This window comes from Hydra viridissima, unplaced genomic scaffold (genome assembly GCF_058129835.1).
Source record: "Hydra viridissima isolate aposymbiotic clone 2 unplaced genomic scaffold, HvirCarnegie_v1 scaffold_1, whole genome shotgun sequence".
In the NCBI taxonomy this organism is placed as follows: domain Eukaryota; kingdom Metazoa; phylum Cnidaria; class Hydrozoa; order Anthoathecata; family Hydridae; genus Hydra; species Hydra viridissima.
Genome location: NW_028324300.1, coordinates 26,004,940 through 26,020,185, shown reverse-complemented (window position 1 = coordinate 26,020,185; position 15,246 = coordinate 26,004,940). Strand labels below are relative to the sequence as shown.

The following is a 15,246-nucleotide window of genomic DNA, read 5'->3' as shown; positions in this document are numbered from 1 at the left end:
AGTTCTTTTATATCCAAAGAACAATTTGGTTGGGAGCTTAAAGTTACGAGAAATATTCTCAATGAAATTATCAGTTATTGTGTAAAGAGAGAGGACTTTGAGGTTTATGAGAAGTCAGGGTTAATTCAAATAAAATATGTCTATTAACCATGGTTTCACACAGGTGTTTTAATATAAACATTAAATCAGCTATAGGAACGAAAGATCTAATGACAAGCTTTAATGCAATATATATCGTCATGAGCAACAAATTTTTATAAGAGAAACCCTTTCAGACTTTATAGAATATCACTGGAAAACCAGTTTCTTTAAAAATTAAGGCTCGTTGAATAGCTTTTGAAATTCAGGTTTGAAATCATTAGGTAGCAATCAAATTGCTTTTCTATTTATTATTTTTCCTTTCAATACTTTCATTTGATTTGCTGCTTCAAAACTTATTGTTGATGATGATTCAATAAGTTTTATTGAATCATTGAAATTTTTTGGCTGATTTGCAACAAATAACATCTAAAATTTATTTTTACTGTTGTCAAAAAAGATTTGATAACTGGTGGACACTTTGTTAACGATGTAAAGTAATCCTTCGAAGGATTGTAAAACTCAATTAAACGAAAAATTGCAGGTTGAAGTGTTAAAAAGCGTGTGCTTGAATGGTTTATCAAAGGTTTATAATATGAATCAACTTCATCACAAAACTGTTTGAATTTTTCTGTTTTCACAGTGTAAATATTAAAATGTTTATAAATTTTAACAACAATTGCTGCAATATCAATATCAAGCGTATCACATCCTGCATTTGAAGCATTATGTGCTATATGAGCCATACATCCATTTCCAACAATCTTTTTAAATCGTTTTGAAGCTTACGTCAGACATTATTGACACCATTACGATTGACTCCACCAAAATTCAAATTTGTATTGTCAGCTGTGAATGCAACTACTTTTTCCTTTAAATTTTGTTTTTCAATTATTTCTAAAATTAAATTAGAAATTGTTGTTGACTGTTCATTTGGAATTATTTGGAGTGAAAATGTTTTGTAAAGAACACCAATAACTGGATTAAAGAATCTTACAATTACAGGCAACATTTTGATGATTTTATGATTGGAAGTATCTATTACGAGAGCTATAAAACTAGCTTTTTCTAGTTCACTTTTTGTTGTCCCATCAATAAACGGTGCAATTACTTGTGTTATGACAGCAGCTGTTTTAGTTTTTCCAAGTGTAAACTTTTTTCAAAAAAATTTCGTACTAATTTTGAAGTACAATCATTAGAACGAAATGACAAATAATGCTTAGCAGTATGATACGCAAATGTTGCTTCTTTAGCAGCAATTTCAAGATCATTATTTGATGCATCTATTTTTTTGAAGAATTCATTTACTTTCCTGTTTGATGATCCAGCAGCAATTGACGACTTATGCTTTTTAGTATCAATATGTTGAACAATATCACTTCGACCTCCAAATTCAACTGAAAATTCTGCTGAACATAAATTGCAATACGCTTTACTGTGGTTTCCAACCACTTTTTTAATAAATTCAAATTCAGTTGCATGTTCGTCACTTCATTGAGTTTTTCGTTTCTTTTTCTCAGACATGATGCTATAAGAAAGTCAAATTACTAATTAAAAAAATCTTAATTGTATATTTTTTATTTACTACCTTATTTAATATAACTAGTTTAATATATTATTTAAAAACTTTGACATATAAAATTCCCCAAATGGTCACACACGAGCAGTGAACGCCTGAGGGAAGAAATGAAATGCATTAGAATAAAGGAGAATTATTTTTCGAAAAAAGCATATTTTGACAGTAGTCAAGACAAAAATAAAGATCAATAGAGGAATATTTAAAAATTAAAACAATGTTTTTTACTTACTTATTCTTATTTAATATAACTAGTTCAATATATTAATCTTATTTAGGAGTCACAAATATAAATTTAAATATTAAAATAAATAATTTCTTGTCACTTTAAAAAACATTCAATACAGGTTTAGATGATACGACGAAATTCGAAATTCAAAAGAAATTCGACGGCATCATAAATTGCTAATTGGTTTTTAAAAAAAACGTTAAATAAAACGTTTCATTAAAAATTAAAAAGTGAAATTTGTACTAAATAATTCAAAAATACGGGACAAATGTGGTCAAATAAAGGACACGGGACGTTTTGTAAAAATACGGGACTGTCCCGGCTAAATACTCGCAGATGGCCACCCTACTTATCTGTTTAAGATGGCTACCCACCTTAGTATCTGTAATAGACTCGGTACTTTCATATAAAAACCAAACCATCATGACATTTCGTTTGGTGTATGGATCAATGTCTTATTTGCGCTAACTTCTCTGAATTGCTTGGATGAATCTTTTTCCAGGGTATTAACTTTAGATTCAGTTTGAATAATTCTGCTATTACTTTAATTTTAATTGTAATGATTTTTATATTTTTGCAGTCTAAATTCATGTTGCAAAAATTTTCAAATCAATTATCTGGGCCTTGTTGTATTTGCGATACGCATGTCTCATTAACTGGTTTTACTCGGTAAATATTTTTTTACTTTAATAAGAAAATTTTCAACTTCATCATCTATTTCGTTCTTGCTATTAATTAGTAAAGGATTCTTCAAAATGGAATACCAAAGTTGGATTTATAGATTTAAAGTCTATAAACTCCAGTAAAAGTTTAACTTCTTGGCTTATCCTTTAGGGGAGGATAGGTAGGAGTGAGCCACTTTTTTTAAAATTAATTATATCAAGAAAACCAAAAGTGGAAAAAGTATAGGATAAGGAGCCTAAGGTAGCCTAATGTATTAGGTTTCTCATAGAAATACATGAAATATCAAAATATCTTCAGATTTTTAATATCTTGAACAATAACGCAGGCGTTGCTTCTGGTTCACAAGCAGATGGTAGGAGTGAGCCATTATCTTTGATTACTAGAAAACTAAAATTAGATATTTTCTTTAACTAATTTATTGAAAATTAAGAAAGTAACAAATACTTTGTAATTAAACATAACATAATTGAGTAATAATGTAACATAAATAACAATAAATTCTGCCATGACAAATGATTATTTCCAAATATTAAGATATAATAAGAGTAGGGCTGGTACTGATTAATTTTTTTTTGTTCGATTAATCGATTAATTTCGATTAATTCTAAAGTCGACAGAATAACCTGCTTTTCACCACTGGTGAGGTGAAGTTGTTATCGGTAAACGTTAACTAACTACAGTATTCACAAACGTTAACAAACAAGACACTTAATGCCTGCTATACTGTATTCAGTTTAATTGACAAGTACAAGTAGGCATCACTTTAGCCAGTCACGTAAACAAACGAGGACGTTAACGTTTTCTGGAAGTAGACAAGATCGCAGTTTGTTGACAATGTACCCTGACGAACTAAACAGTCTTTCACAAGGAACAGAAGTGGCAGGTACACACAGAATTGTCTGCACAAAACTGCTCAGGTTAGGGTAACGATGCCTGTTCAGTTGCCACCACATGAGGGGATTCTCAGTTTCTGGAATTACACCTTCTTCTTGATATCGTGTAAGCTCAGCCAGTGAGCCATGTACTGTTTGTGATTCATCTGATGAGGATTGCGATTCCGAGTCGCTGACCAACAGAGTAAGTTTCAGTTTCTTACGCACAGGTTCTGATGCCTCGCCAGTGCTGGTAGTAGTTTCACGTTCAGCTCTCTGTCTTTGGTTACAGTACACCCGAAATGCATTAGAAAGTATTGTCCAAACTGCTTCACGTTTCTCTCTTGAGAGACAGCCGAGTTTCTTGTAACGTGGGTCTAATGCCACAGCCATTTGCAACGTTGGCAATGCATCAATGTTTTCAATGCGACCTGAGAAGTCATTTAGTGTTGCAGATTTGAAACGTGCTATATACCCTGGATCGTCATCATTAACCCGCAGAAGTCTGCGCAAAAATGCTTCAAACGGAAGTATAGCCGAACATGTAGCATACTGTTCACTACCAATATACTCAGTAGCATCTGCAAGTGGACCCAATACCGAGACAAATTTTGACATTTTCTCCCAGTCCAACTCCCTTAGTTTATCTCCAGTGTAATTCTCGGGATGGTCAATATGATACTGCTTAATGGCATCTTGATTCACTTCCAGCAATCTGGCTAACATTAGGTAGGTACTGTTCCACCGCGTAGCTACATCCTGCTGCAATTTGTGAAACTTCACATCGTCAGACCTGTTAGAGGTACTGGCTTGGCTGGCCTTTAGCTCTGATGTATTCCTTGAACTGCGCTTAAAATGTCCAACTAGGTGTCGACATTTAGCCAGAATAGGAGATGAATCAGCTGCTTTCAAACCTGCTAGTATGCTCAGTTGAAGACAGTGTGCAATACACGGTATATGGCTGTAATCCGTCCGTCCTATAGCAGCAACCATATTTCGTGCACTGTCCGTTACGAGACAGCTAATTTTTTCAGCAATGTTCCACGTTGCGGCAAACTCTTCATAGAAACTGGCAACATTATCAGCAGTGTGCCTTTCTTCAACATTTATGCAAGCTAAAGCGACAGACGTCAGTTTCCACTCAGAATCAATCCAATGACCTGTTACCCCACAGTACGATTCATTGTTGGTGGAGGTCCAAAAGTCAGTAGTTAGAGCAATACTATGAATGCATTCTAGAGCTTTCTTGTGCTCATTCAACTTCTCATTGTACATCTCTCCAATGACAGTGTCGATTGTACGGCGACTGGGCAAAGTATAAGTCTGGTTTTGAAGGGCAATACGAAGCACCGCCTCTAGTCCAGCATCTACTACAATTGCTGTTGGACGTCCAGAACTGGCAATCCAATGAGCTATTGCCACCTTCAGGTCGGCTGAGACCTTTTCACTGACAGGCTTGTTTGACTGACACGTAAATAAATTGGTGATTGATTTTATCTGAGGGGTCATCTTACATTCACTGTCGACAACCTGTTGATATTTCAGAGGATGCTTGTGCTGAAGGTGATAAGTCAGCGATGTGTTTGAGCCACGGAAAGCAAACTGTTTATTGCAGTGAACGCAGTATATTTTGTCACCTTCGTCTACTTTACCATCAGCATTCAACTTGAAAACAAAATGCTTGCTTAACTTTCCAGTTAAATGTTTGACAGAAACGTTGCTTTCATTAGTTGCCGCAGCCATATTTGCAAAACAAACTTTGTTTACTTTAGAAACGGATATAGAAATGTAAGATAATGTTCCCAGGTCAGTATTTTAAAATATGACAAAATTTTTAGTCGAGATTTTCAAGATACGCGCTTTCAAAATTAATTTTATATTTATCGAATTCTATTGAAAAATTCTAAATTTAATATTCTTTTTCGTCATGGCTAATGACTTTGAAACAATTGATTTTGAAAAGTTGCGTTTAGACGTTTTTAAAACTTTTAAAACTGAAAATAACTTCTTTGCGAATGATTTATATGAAAACGATATATTTTTTTTATAAATTTTTATGCTTAATATTTATCAAATTAACAGATATCAAAATATATTGTTCATGCTAAAATTTAAATTAGGCCAAGTACCATACCACTTCACAAATAATTTCTTTATAAATAACGTTAATAAATATAATATAAGAGAAACAGGTAATCTTGAGTTTATTCTAATTGAAGAATATTAAAGTTAACTTTAATATTCGAGTAGTTTTAATACAACTAGTTGTACTTAATATATAATATATTACCTATATTGAACATAATATATATTATTCACTTGTAAGGGCTTCGTGATAAGATCAGTACGATCTTCTTGAAGTCCTGTCTGTACTATTTTAATTATAATTATAATCTCGTTTATATATTTTGACTAAGGAAACTTGTAAATATTACTATTATAAATTACGAAACTTGTAAATATATATATGTACGGCAAAAAAAAAATAAGTAACGGAAAACCGGCAAAAATTAATCGAAATATTACTGATTAAAGAAATTTTAATCTATTAAATAAATCAGCGATTAATCGATTAATTAATCGTTAATTTCTGCAGCCCTAAAAAAGAGTATCTATATGTAATGAAAGTAGCATATTAGCATATAGTATATTGGCAATAAAAATAATATTTAGCAAATACTGATGTAGTCAAACACAACCTCAAATTTGTAATGGCAATGCTGCCTTTTACTTGTTACAGAAAAAGTTGGCCGAGGTAGCGATAATTTAACATCCATTCTAGGGATAGTCGCAATATCTTGTGAATTAGGCATCTTTAAAATATCACCTTTTTTCCGAAGAAAACTAATTGTAACTTCTTCTTTTACAGAGTTTATACATAATACCTTTCCAACATAAGACAATTTTTTTTTGCTGTTTCAAATTTAACCAATACAAAGTCATCTTCTTTAGGATATATATCACAAGCACCCAAATCATCTTCTAGGATTATTAAACCTTTCTCAATTGTGATTGTCAAATGTTCCAATACAGAATCGTCTTTTTTAAGTAATTTTTTGTTAATATTCTGTAAATTTGCTTTTAATTCTTTTGTAAGTTTGACTAACTTTTTATTGCAGAGCCTTTTCTCGATCCGATCTCTCTCAAGAGTGTCTGTGGCAATCATAGAGCGACCCTTCTTCTTTTCCTTTCTTTTACTGTTTTTTTTCTCCAGATTTAGGAAAACCTCTGAATTATTTAGGGTAGATAAAAGAATCTGATGATGTAGACAGATAAACCATTGTATCATTGGTAACTAGTTTGTTTGTATCTATAGTTAGCGGAGATGGCATTATTATTATATCTATAGTAGTAGAGGTAGTGGGGTCTGCATTTGATGAAACATGAGGGTTAAAAAAAATATCAGAAGTAATGCTTACGTGATTTTTTATGCAAGTATTGTTGAGATCAAAAGTTCTGTTTGTCACAGAGCTGCACATAAAATCGATATCTGTAAACACGTTCCTGTCATAAGGAAATATACCTGTCTTTTTATAAAAGCAGCTACAATGTTAGAAGGTGTTATGGGTTTCAGAAAAGTAAGCCCTACAGATGCAGCCACTTGGTAAATTGTAAATGTCTTTCCAGGATTGTGGAGCATCCATAAATCAATTGCTGCATTATATGCAGTTTTAAATGGCCCCAAAACTCCCTCACCAAGTGGTTGCAACTTGTGCGTGGAATGAGGCGGTAATGTCAAAATGGTCACTTCATGCTCCTTTGCTAAATTTAACAGTGCTATAGATAAGTGCGCTTCAAAATGGTCATGTATTAATAATGATGGAATTTCTTTCGTACTAGACGAGAACTTGATAAAGTGATTCATAACATCTAAAAAAAGTTCACCGTTCATCCAGCCTGTTTTACATGCAAGGCCGAGAGATCCAGAAGGAGCTCCTGATAACATATGCCCCTTGAAATGCACTCTTGGAAAAATAATTACTGGTGGAAGATATTGTCCAGAAGCACTGATTATTATACAAGTTGTGACAAGGGTTCCTCTTTCAGCAAGTGTGACTTTGCAGACACTCTTCACACCTTTCTTTGCAAGAACCTAAATATTTAGATGTTTTATGTAAGAAATAAATATGTCATGAAAAATATACTTATTATTGAAGATTAACATACCTTTTGTGGGTTCTGCACGGTAACAGTTTCATCAAGGTTAAAAATCCGAGTTCCATTTGCAAATGCTGGTGATCTAGCAAAAAATTATTTTAATTTATCAAAAAATATATTTATATTATGGGCATTAAATGATGTTGCCCTAGAGAGAGAACATCCTTCAGGTGTTCTAAGAGATAAATCGGGATGTCGCTTTCTAAAATTATTCATCCAATCAATACCTGCCATTGAGTCTTTGTGCCACCTCTGTGGAATACTGATTTTATTAATGGTTGCAATCTCAAAAGCTATACACCGACATTCTTTAATTAGAAGGCCATAGAACATTCTTAAACAAGTCAAAATATATTCCTTTAATTCTTATTCCTGCTTGTCTGTAAATATTCTTTTAACATAATAAATCGGGGTAAGTCTTGTATTTTCATCAAGCAAAAATTTTTCCAATAACGACGAAGCGTTGGATAGGGTATTTTGGAAGTTATTGCAGTTTCTCTAATACTTTTTCCTTCTTGGATTAAATGTAATGTATCTTTCATATCTTTACTGGAAGTTTTTGCTTTCGAAGTGGTTCTTTTATAGACTCGAGGCATTATAACATATGGTAAAAATAAATGTAATGTTGCACACGAGTTTTCTAATGATATACTAAGATATAAAAGTCAAACGTAAATATGTTTTAACGCTGAAGTCAAAACTTATTTAACGAGAAGTATTAGTAACCCGCGGTTCAATCCTACCAGTGAAGGAATGGCTCATTCCTCCCCAAGCTGTGCAACTAGATTAAAACATTAAATGTGCAATAAGTGAGTGGTTTAGGCATGTAAAATACTTTGTTCTAAAAGCTGCATTGTTTATTAGTAAATTTTCAACCACTATCTAATGTCTCGAAACAGCCGGTATGCTCATTAAAGAAGTTTCAAAAAATACAAAAAGTTTACTTTTGCACAGAAAAGAGTGGATGACAACGTTAACAGAGCCACCCGCACCAAGAAGCGGTAAAAAAATTGGATTGTGTTAACAACAGTTTGTATGTAAGTACTTGGTGAAAATTTTGAGTCTTTTTAATTCCCCGTTTTAGCTGTAGGATCAACGATTCACTCTCACCCTTGGCTCACTCCAACCCATCCTCCCCTATTCACTTCTTTTATTTCCGCTCTGACTGTTGTTTTCTTATCTTATTTACTAAAAAATATCGCTCCTTCTTTTTCCTAACTTCTACCCTCTTGATAATTACGTAAGCCTTTTGTTGCAAAGCTATTTAAAGATATTGTTCTTTCCTAACCTTTTTAGAGTTAGCAACCCTTATCTCTCTTGATCAAACGTATAGAGTTAGATCTCTTATTTCCTGATGAAATCTCCCCGACACTGATAAATTTCTTTAATAAAAGTTGTATTAATAATACAACTTTTTTTCAACAACGCAATTATGCCATAATATGGCATAATTGCGCTGTTTTGTTCCGAATAATCAATGAGGAGTTACCAATACAGTTACCGATAAATCTATCATTGAGTTTTGAAATTACATATTGAAGTCGTAATTGATGATATAACGATAAATATGTTCTTTGATTGGTGCAGTCATTTTCATGGCAATTTATTTTATAAAGCTCATATAGTATACCTATATTGATTGATTCTTCCATTTATTTTTTAGTTGTCATTTCCCTGCAACTAAATATTCAACTAAATGTTTCACAAACCATCACGACAGATTATTCGAATTTTTAAATTAAGTCAAGAAATTTCCATCGTTTTGATTTAGTACAAGTTCCATTTCCTGATTAATATTTTCAGTTGCTATTTCGAAATCAACGAAAACAGTAAAACTATTCCGTACAACTTGGTAAATAGTTAATATGATTGGTTGATCGGAGATCGGAGAATAAAATAATATTTTTAAGAGCCGTTTTTTCTAAGAATCAGGCAAATTGCTGAAACTGTGGAAGTGACCTCCTCCAAATTGCTTGAATTTTTTATATATTGATCAGAATATAGAGAAAACCTGTTGGGGAAAAAAAAAATTTTCAAAAATGTTTCGTTCACTCGGAATCTGGGCTTAAATTTTTGAGATTTTTTTAAAAATTTTTAGAAATTTAGTTTTTGCCACCTTTGAACCCATTTTTTTGGCAAGGCAAAAAGTTGCACATAGCTTTTGTAGTTAACATCAGACGTAACCCAAAAGCTCTCTCCAAAAAATATAAAAAAGTTGCGTGACACTGTGCGGTTGGCTAATTATCATAGTTCAAAAGTACAAAATCAATCAGTTTTGTCAACTTTTAATCGGAGTTAATTCTAGCGGCGAAGTGTTGCACACAATTTTTCTTTTAGGATTTGAAATTATCAAAGGTATTGAGTCTAAAAATGCAAAGAAAGTTATGTGATACCTAAGGCCTATTAATATATTAAGGCTTGAAATTGGAAAAAAATGTTTTAGTATACTTACAAAATGAACCATTACGGCAGAGGCGCTTAGTTTTGTAAAAATGTAAACATATCCAACTGTCAATAAAAAAAGGTCCTAACATAATAATAAAAAAAATTCGTGTGATTTTGTCACACGCATGATATAACATGAATTAAAAACTGAACAAAAATCTAACATCAAGATAACTATATTGCTAATTAAATAAAACATAAATCAAACATTTAAATGTTTTTCCATTTAAAAATTAGTTTTTCATTTATTAATAGAGTCATTTACACACATTATCCACCACATCACACATAATTTCTACTCTGCTGCAGTAAGTTTCTCTAAGAATAATGATATGACTGTATTATAGTCTTCTTCGGATAATGAATAATCGCCACAACCACTGATTAGAAAAGGAGCATTTACTAAACAGATAATTTTATCAGTTTGGTTATTTATCTCCTCGGTAGTAACTGGCCAGCGAAAAGTATTCTTCTCTTGCCCGTTAATCATACAATTAACTCTGATCCCAGTTATAGATACCTAAAAGTATTAGCGCAACATTTAAAATAATATAATAAAGAGTTTATGATTTGTTTAATTTTGCTTACATTCAATAAAACTTGTAAAGTCTTATATAATGTCATTCTGAAATTATTTTTACATTTTATTTATATTCCTTTTATTTTAGAGCACTGTTTTGTAAAACAAAATAAAAACTTGAAACTAATATATACTTTGAATAATATTACCTCCACAATATATCCAATATTCCATTGTTTTTCATATGCAACAGCAACCCAATCATTCACTTTCCATACAAGACAAATTTCTTTTGCAAGATTGGCGATGTCTTCCTCATATTTATTATCATCTTCATTGTCTCCTGCCAGATTAAAGTCATCATTTTCGCCATAAACTTCTTTGTTATCGTTAACCTGACTATTTTCATTATTTTCTGTTGTCGGTTCTACCAGCTTACCTTTTCTTTTCAGGTTACTAAATCTATAACAATATCAATTGTACATATTTTTAAACATATGTAAACAAACACACAAAATTATAACTTTCACCTAAATTTTAATTTCATATTTGTAAAAGAACTATTTAACAGTCAGAAACATAATCTAATTTGCAAAAGTTTTGATAGCAACAATGCCTACCTTGAAAATAAAGATCTTATCTGTTGGCTAGTTACATATTGATCAGGCGGAAGTTCTCTCCTCAGCTGCATGTGAACCTGCTCAGGGCTCATTTTATTACCTGATTCTTCTCCACGAATAAAGTATTTATACAACAGTTCTTTCTGCTGATTTGAAAATCTAAAAGAACTTCGAACTGGTAATGCCCAACCTTGCAATAGAAAAATGTTCATGCAATGTGGTTTTTCTTTTACGGAAGCAATGTTAGAGGATGAAGAAATTGGCATATTTAGTTGTGAAGTAATTATCATCTTATGAACAAACGAGTTGCGAACTTTATCCAATGATGTTAATGATTTCGGAACTGTATGAAGACCGGATAGCATGTGTTCTTCTAACTCAGCATCGCTTTCAAATGATAAAGTACAATTCATTTCAGTGCAAAATCTTAATGAATATAATTGCTTAATCTTTTCTGTTTTTCCTTAAGTGACTTGTTACGCTTAATTGAATTATCTGTTTTGCTATATGGCAACAACAACTTAATCGAGGGTTGAATTTTAAGATTTCCATACTCTTGTTCAATTCCCTCACCGATATTGAAATAACGCCACATCTTCATACTTTTCTCACCAAACTCAAATGAGTGATAGTTGCTAATGTTCTTAATCTTTGGTCCAGTAACTACAGTTTTATCATTGCTAATTTGAGCAACTGCTACTTTTGCATCTTTAGCGCCAAAACTATAATGCATAGCCTTGTGTATATCTTCAGCAGTCAAAAGATTATTACCAGAGTCAACGTAACTCCTTAAAATTGTCTTTACAACTGCACTCTCCCTGTCACATTGATCTTTTCCACAACAGGGTTCATTATAATCATATCTCAGCAACTTTATATCTCTCTCTTTGCATACATTGTAGATTGCTTCAGCTGAAAGATTTCCCTGATAGCAGCCGGCATTATCAGATTTGGTAAACATTTTCTTGATATGCGGTTGATCAATTCTGAATTGGTCTAAAACTGCAGTGGCTAACGAAACAACATCACCTATTCCCTGATCACACCTATACATTGAAGTAAAGTAAACACGTTTGAATAACTTTCCTGCTATTTTCATGAAGAATATATCCACATGTAAACTCATTCCTTTCTTGCCAAAATACTCTCTTTGGCCCTCTCTGTATCGAACCGGAAGAATTTTTTGACAAAAATCTTTAAGCCAGAAAGCAGTTTCATCGTTTAATTGCTTAAAAGCTTCGATTTTTGCCTTTTTCTGTTGAGAATCTCTCATCAGGTGTTTTATGTAGTTGAATACATCCTTTACAGCAATTTCCAAATCATAAATAGAATCAGCATCGTCAGAATTTTGAATTGTTAGTTCTTTGATCATCTCGATAGCTTTGCACAAATCATAGCAATCGGCACATACCACTTCTGATATCTCTGTGTTGGATTGAAGATTTTTTTCAGATGGATCTGATAAGGCATGTTTTGAGCTATGAGAAGAAATGTTTGAGTCATTGACACTACAATTGGTTTGATAAATTGTTTTCAAATACCTTTTTCCTTTTTCAAGGGCAGCTTCGAGAGATTTAGAACTAAATCTTTGTGCCAATTTTTGTAATGTTTGAAAACCATTCATGCCTGAAGCAGTAACATCATCTAATCCAGCTAAGCTTTTTCGACTTGAAGGTTTTATTGCATGCAATACTTTCCACAAACTTGAATCAGATAATGGTATATAATTGTTTTCACTACAACTTTTTCGATAGAACATGATAGCGTGGCTATATTTTGTCGTCAGTATTGCATGCACTATCTTTTGTTCTTCACCGCTGTCGTATTTTAATTTGGTTATTCCATAAGCAACATCATGCAAAATGCCGCTTGTAAATATAAAGTCTAAGAAATGTTCACACTTTGTTTGATCAAGACTAGATCGGACGAATATTTTCTTCTCTGGAAATGCCAACCCTTTATGAGATGCATGCCATTTTCTTGCTGTTTCTATACGATGTTTGGTACACTCAAATGTGTTCATTATAAACTTTTTGGTATACTTGGTATGGTCTAATAATGAGAGGATAACTAACTTTCCCATGGAATCACTTTGCTTATATACTTTCTGAGCACGAATAATTTCAATTGGGAGAGGGCTATTTATTTCATCAACATTTTTACTGTTAAGAAAATCTATAAGTATTTCCTCTTGTCCAGGAGCAACAGCTTCCGCAAATTTTTTCTTTAACAAGTTTTCTAGGCGAACATACTTGCGTTTTAACTTATCTTTAGTAGCATCTTCCAGATATTCGAACTTCCTTTTTAATCTAAATTTTATTGGACTTGCATTAAGAACCTCAGTTACACTCTCACGGCTTCTTAGAGATTCGTCCAAAATCTCCTGTGAAACATTAATTTCACCGGGATCAAATTCTTCATCTGGAGTAGCAGGTGTCATATATGTTTGTTCTTGTTGTGTTTGTGTTTCTGTACATAAATTGGTGTTTTCGTTGACTCTAGATAAAGCAGTTTCTTGCTTTAAATGGGTAAAACACAGCATTGCACCAACTGAAAATACTTCATTGTATCGCTTTGACATTGATATGACGACATGTATTGGTGACGCCCTTAAAGCGGGAGATTTTTTTCCTTTTATATTTAGATGGTGAGGATGAAAGCATGTTTTTGGAGGACTCCATGCAATACCAAACGTGTACCGGTGAAAAGCACATATTTGTTCATCTTTTTCAAGATTTCTTTTAAGTCTATTTGCAATAAGTCCATTTTCTTCCCAAATATTATTATCGTTTAATCGCATGACCTAAAAACAATTTTTTAAACAATTATTAAGTGTGTCATTTAAAGCATTGTTTATAATCTGACTCTTCACGAAAAATGTTTACAAGTTTGAAATACATTGTTGTTATTATTAAAATACAATATTGCAAGAGTGTGATTAATTTAGTGATTATTTATTAAAAGAGTGAGGAATTAATTAAAAGAGCTATTTTTTTTTGTTTAAAGAACTTTGTCTCAAAATCTTATTGCAGAGAAGTTATAAAGTATGTAATTATAAAAATTATATTACAGTCTGCGTAAATTTAAAATACATAATTACCTTTAAGTTGATGAGGTGTTTCTTAACATCAACATCTCCCAGCTGATGAATGTAGAACATTTTGTTTATAATTTTATGTTTTTTGAATGATCCACAATTTCCTTTTGAAAAGCAACAACAGTTTTCATAAAAATATTTGTTTTGTTTCATACTCAACTAAAAACAAGTTCTATTTATGCAGTACCTATTTCTCAATAGCAATGATAAAATATCTACTCTATTTATGCAAATTTTAAAGATCGTTAAAATAAAGTTAAGACATTTTTATGGTAAAGTAAACAACCGCCCACTAACTTGTTTCTCCACAATCGTGATATCAGCGATTCTTCTTCCATTCGATCACCACAAGTTATTTGGTTATGACGTAAATTTAAATAATTCACTTCTGATCATGTATTGTTTTTTATTATTATTTATTTCAATTGTTATGATTTCTATATCATAGTCAGAAACGCTTAAATTTTTTCTTAACATTACGTGCAATGTTTTGTGTAATGCTAAATGCTAATTTTGGATGATAGAAATTTTATTGTGAGCGAAAACCTCATCTGTGTGTCCAAAAAAATATCTCTTCGTACTTAATCATTTTTAACAATTTGTACCTTTATTTTTAACTTAATATCTAAAGATCACACGAATTTTTTTTTTTATTATGTTAGGACCTTTTTTTATTGACAGTTGGATATGTTTACATTTTTACAAAACTAAGCGCCTCTGCCGTAATGGTTCATTTTGTAAGTATACTAAAACATTTTTTTCCAATTTCAAGCCTTAATATATTAATAGGCCTTAGGTATCACATAACTTTCTTTGCATTTTTAGACTCAATACCTTTGATAATTTCAAATCCTAAAAGAAAAATTGTGTGCAACACTTCGCCGCTAGAATTAACTCCGATTAAAAGTTGACAAAACTGATTGATTTTGTACTTTTGAACTATGATAATTAGCCAACCGCACAGTGT

The 15,246-nt window shown here is 32.0% G+C and overlaps 2 protein-coding genes and 3 pseudogenes across 4 annotated transcripts; all 5 read right to left on the bottom strand.

Annotated features, from left to right (window-relative positions):
• LOC149894122 (uncharacterized) overlaps window positions 1-3,326 on the bottom strand; it is a 7,874-nt pseudogene extending 4,548 nt beyond the window's left edge.
• LOC149894121 (E3 SUMO-protein ligase ZBED1-like) lies at window positions 3,188-4,143 on the bottom strand. The gene has a single exon (XM_090097465.1). It carries the CDS (start codon window positions 4,055-4,057, stop codon window positions 3,326-3,328), a length of 732 nt encoding a protein of 243 aa, XP_089953591.1. The 5' UTR covers window positions 4,058-4,143; the 3' UTR covers window positions 3,188-3,325.
• On the bottom strand, window positions 4,125-5,182 carry LOC149894120 (E3 SUMO-protein ligase ZBED1-like). Its single transcript, XM_090077231.1, has 2 exons — window positions 4,246-5,182; window positions 4,125-4,198 (listed from the first exon to the last, which is right to left on the bottom strand). Exons 1-2 carry the CDS (start codon window positions 5,180-5,182, stop codon window positions 4,125-4,127), a joined length of 1,011 nt encoding a protein of 336 aa, XP_089933357.1.
• A 735-nt stretch (window positions 5,183-5,917) lies between these two features.
• LOC145183524 (uncharacterized) lies at window positions 5,918-8,193 on the bottom strand (annotated as a pseudogene). The gene is made up of 2 exons (XR_016455394.1): window positions 7,607-8,193; window positions 5,918-7,532 (listed from the first exon to the last, which is right to left on the bottom strand). The product of XR_016455394.1 is annotated as an uncharacterized LOC145183524 (transcript).
• A 1,934-nt stretch (window positions 8,194-10,127) lies between these two features.
• On the bottom strand, window positions 10,128-14,895 carry LOC145185881 (uncharacterized; annotated as a pseudogene). The gene is made up of 4 exons (XR_016455374.1): window positions 14,283-14,895; window positions 11,183-13,985; window positions 10,772-11,024; window positions 10,128-10,562 (listed from the first exon to the last, which is right to left on the bottom strand). The product of XR_016455374.1 is annotated as an uncharacterized LOC145185881 (transcript).
• Window positions 14,896-15,246: the final 351 nt, after the last annotated feature.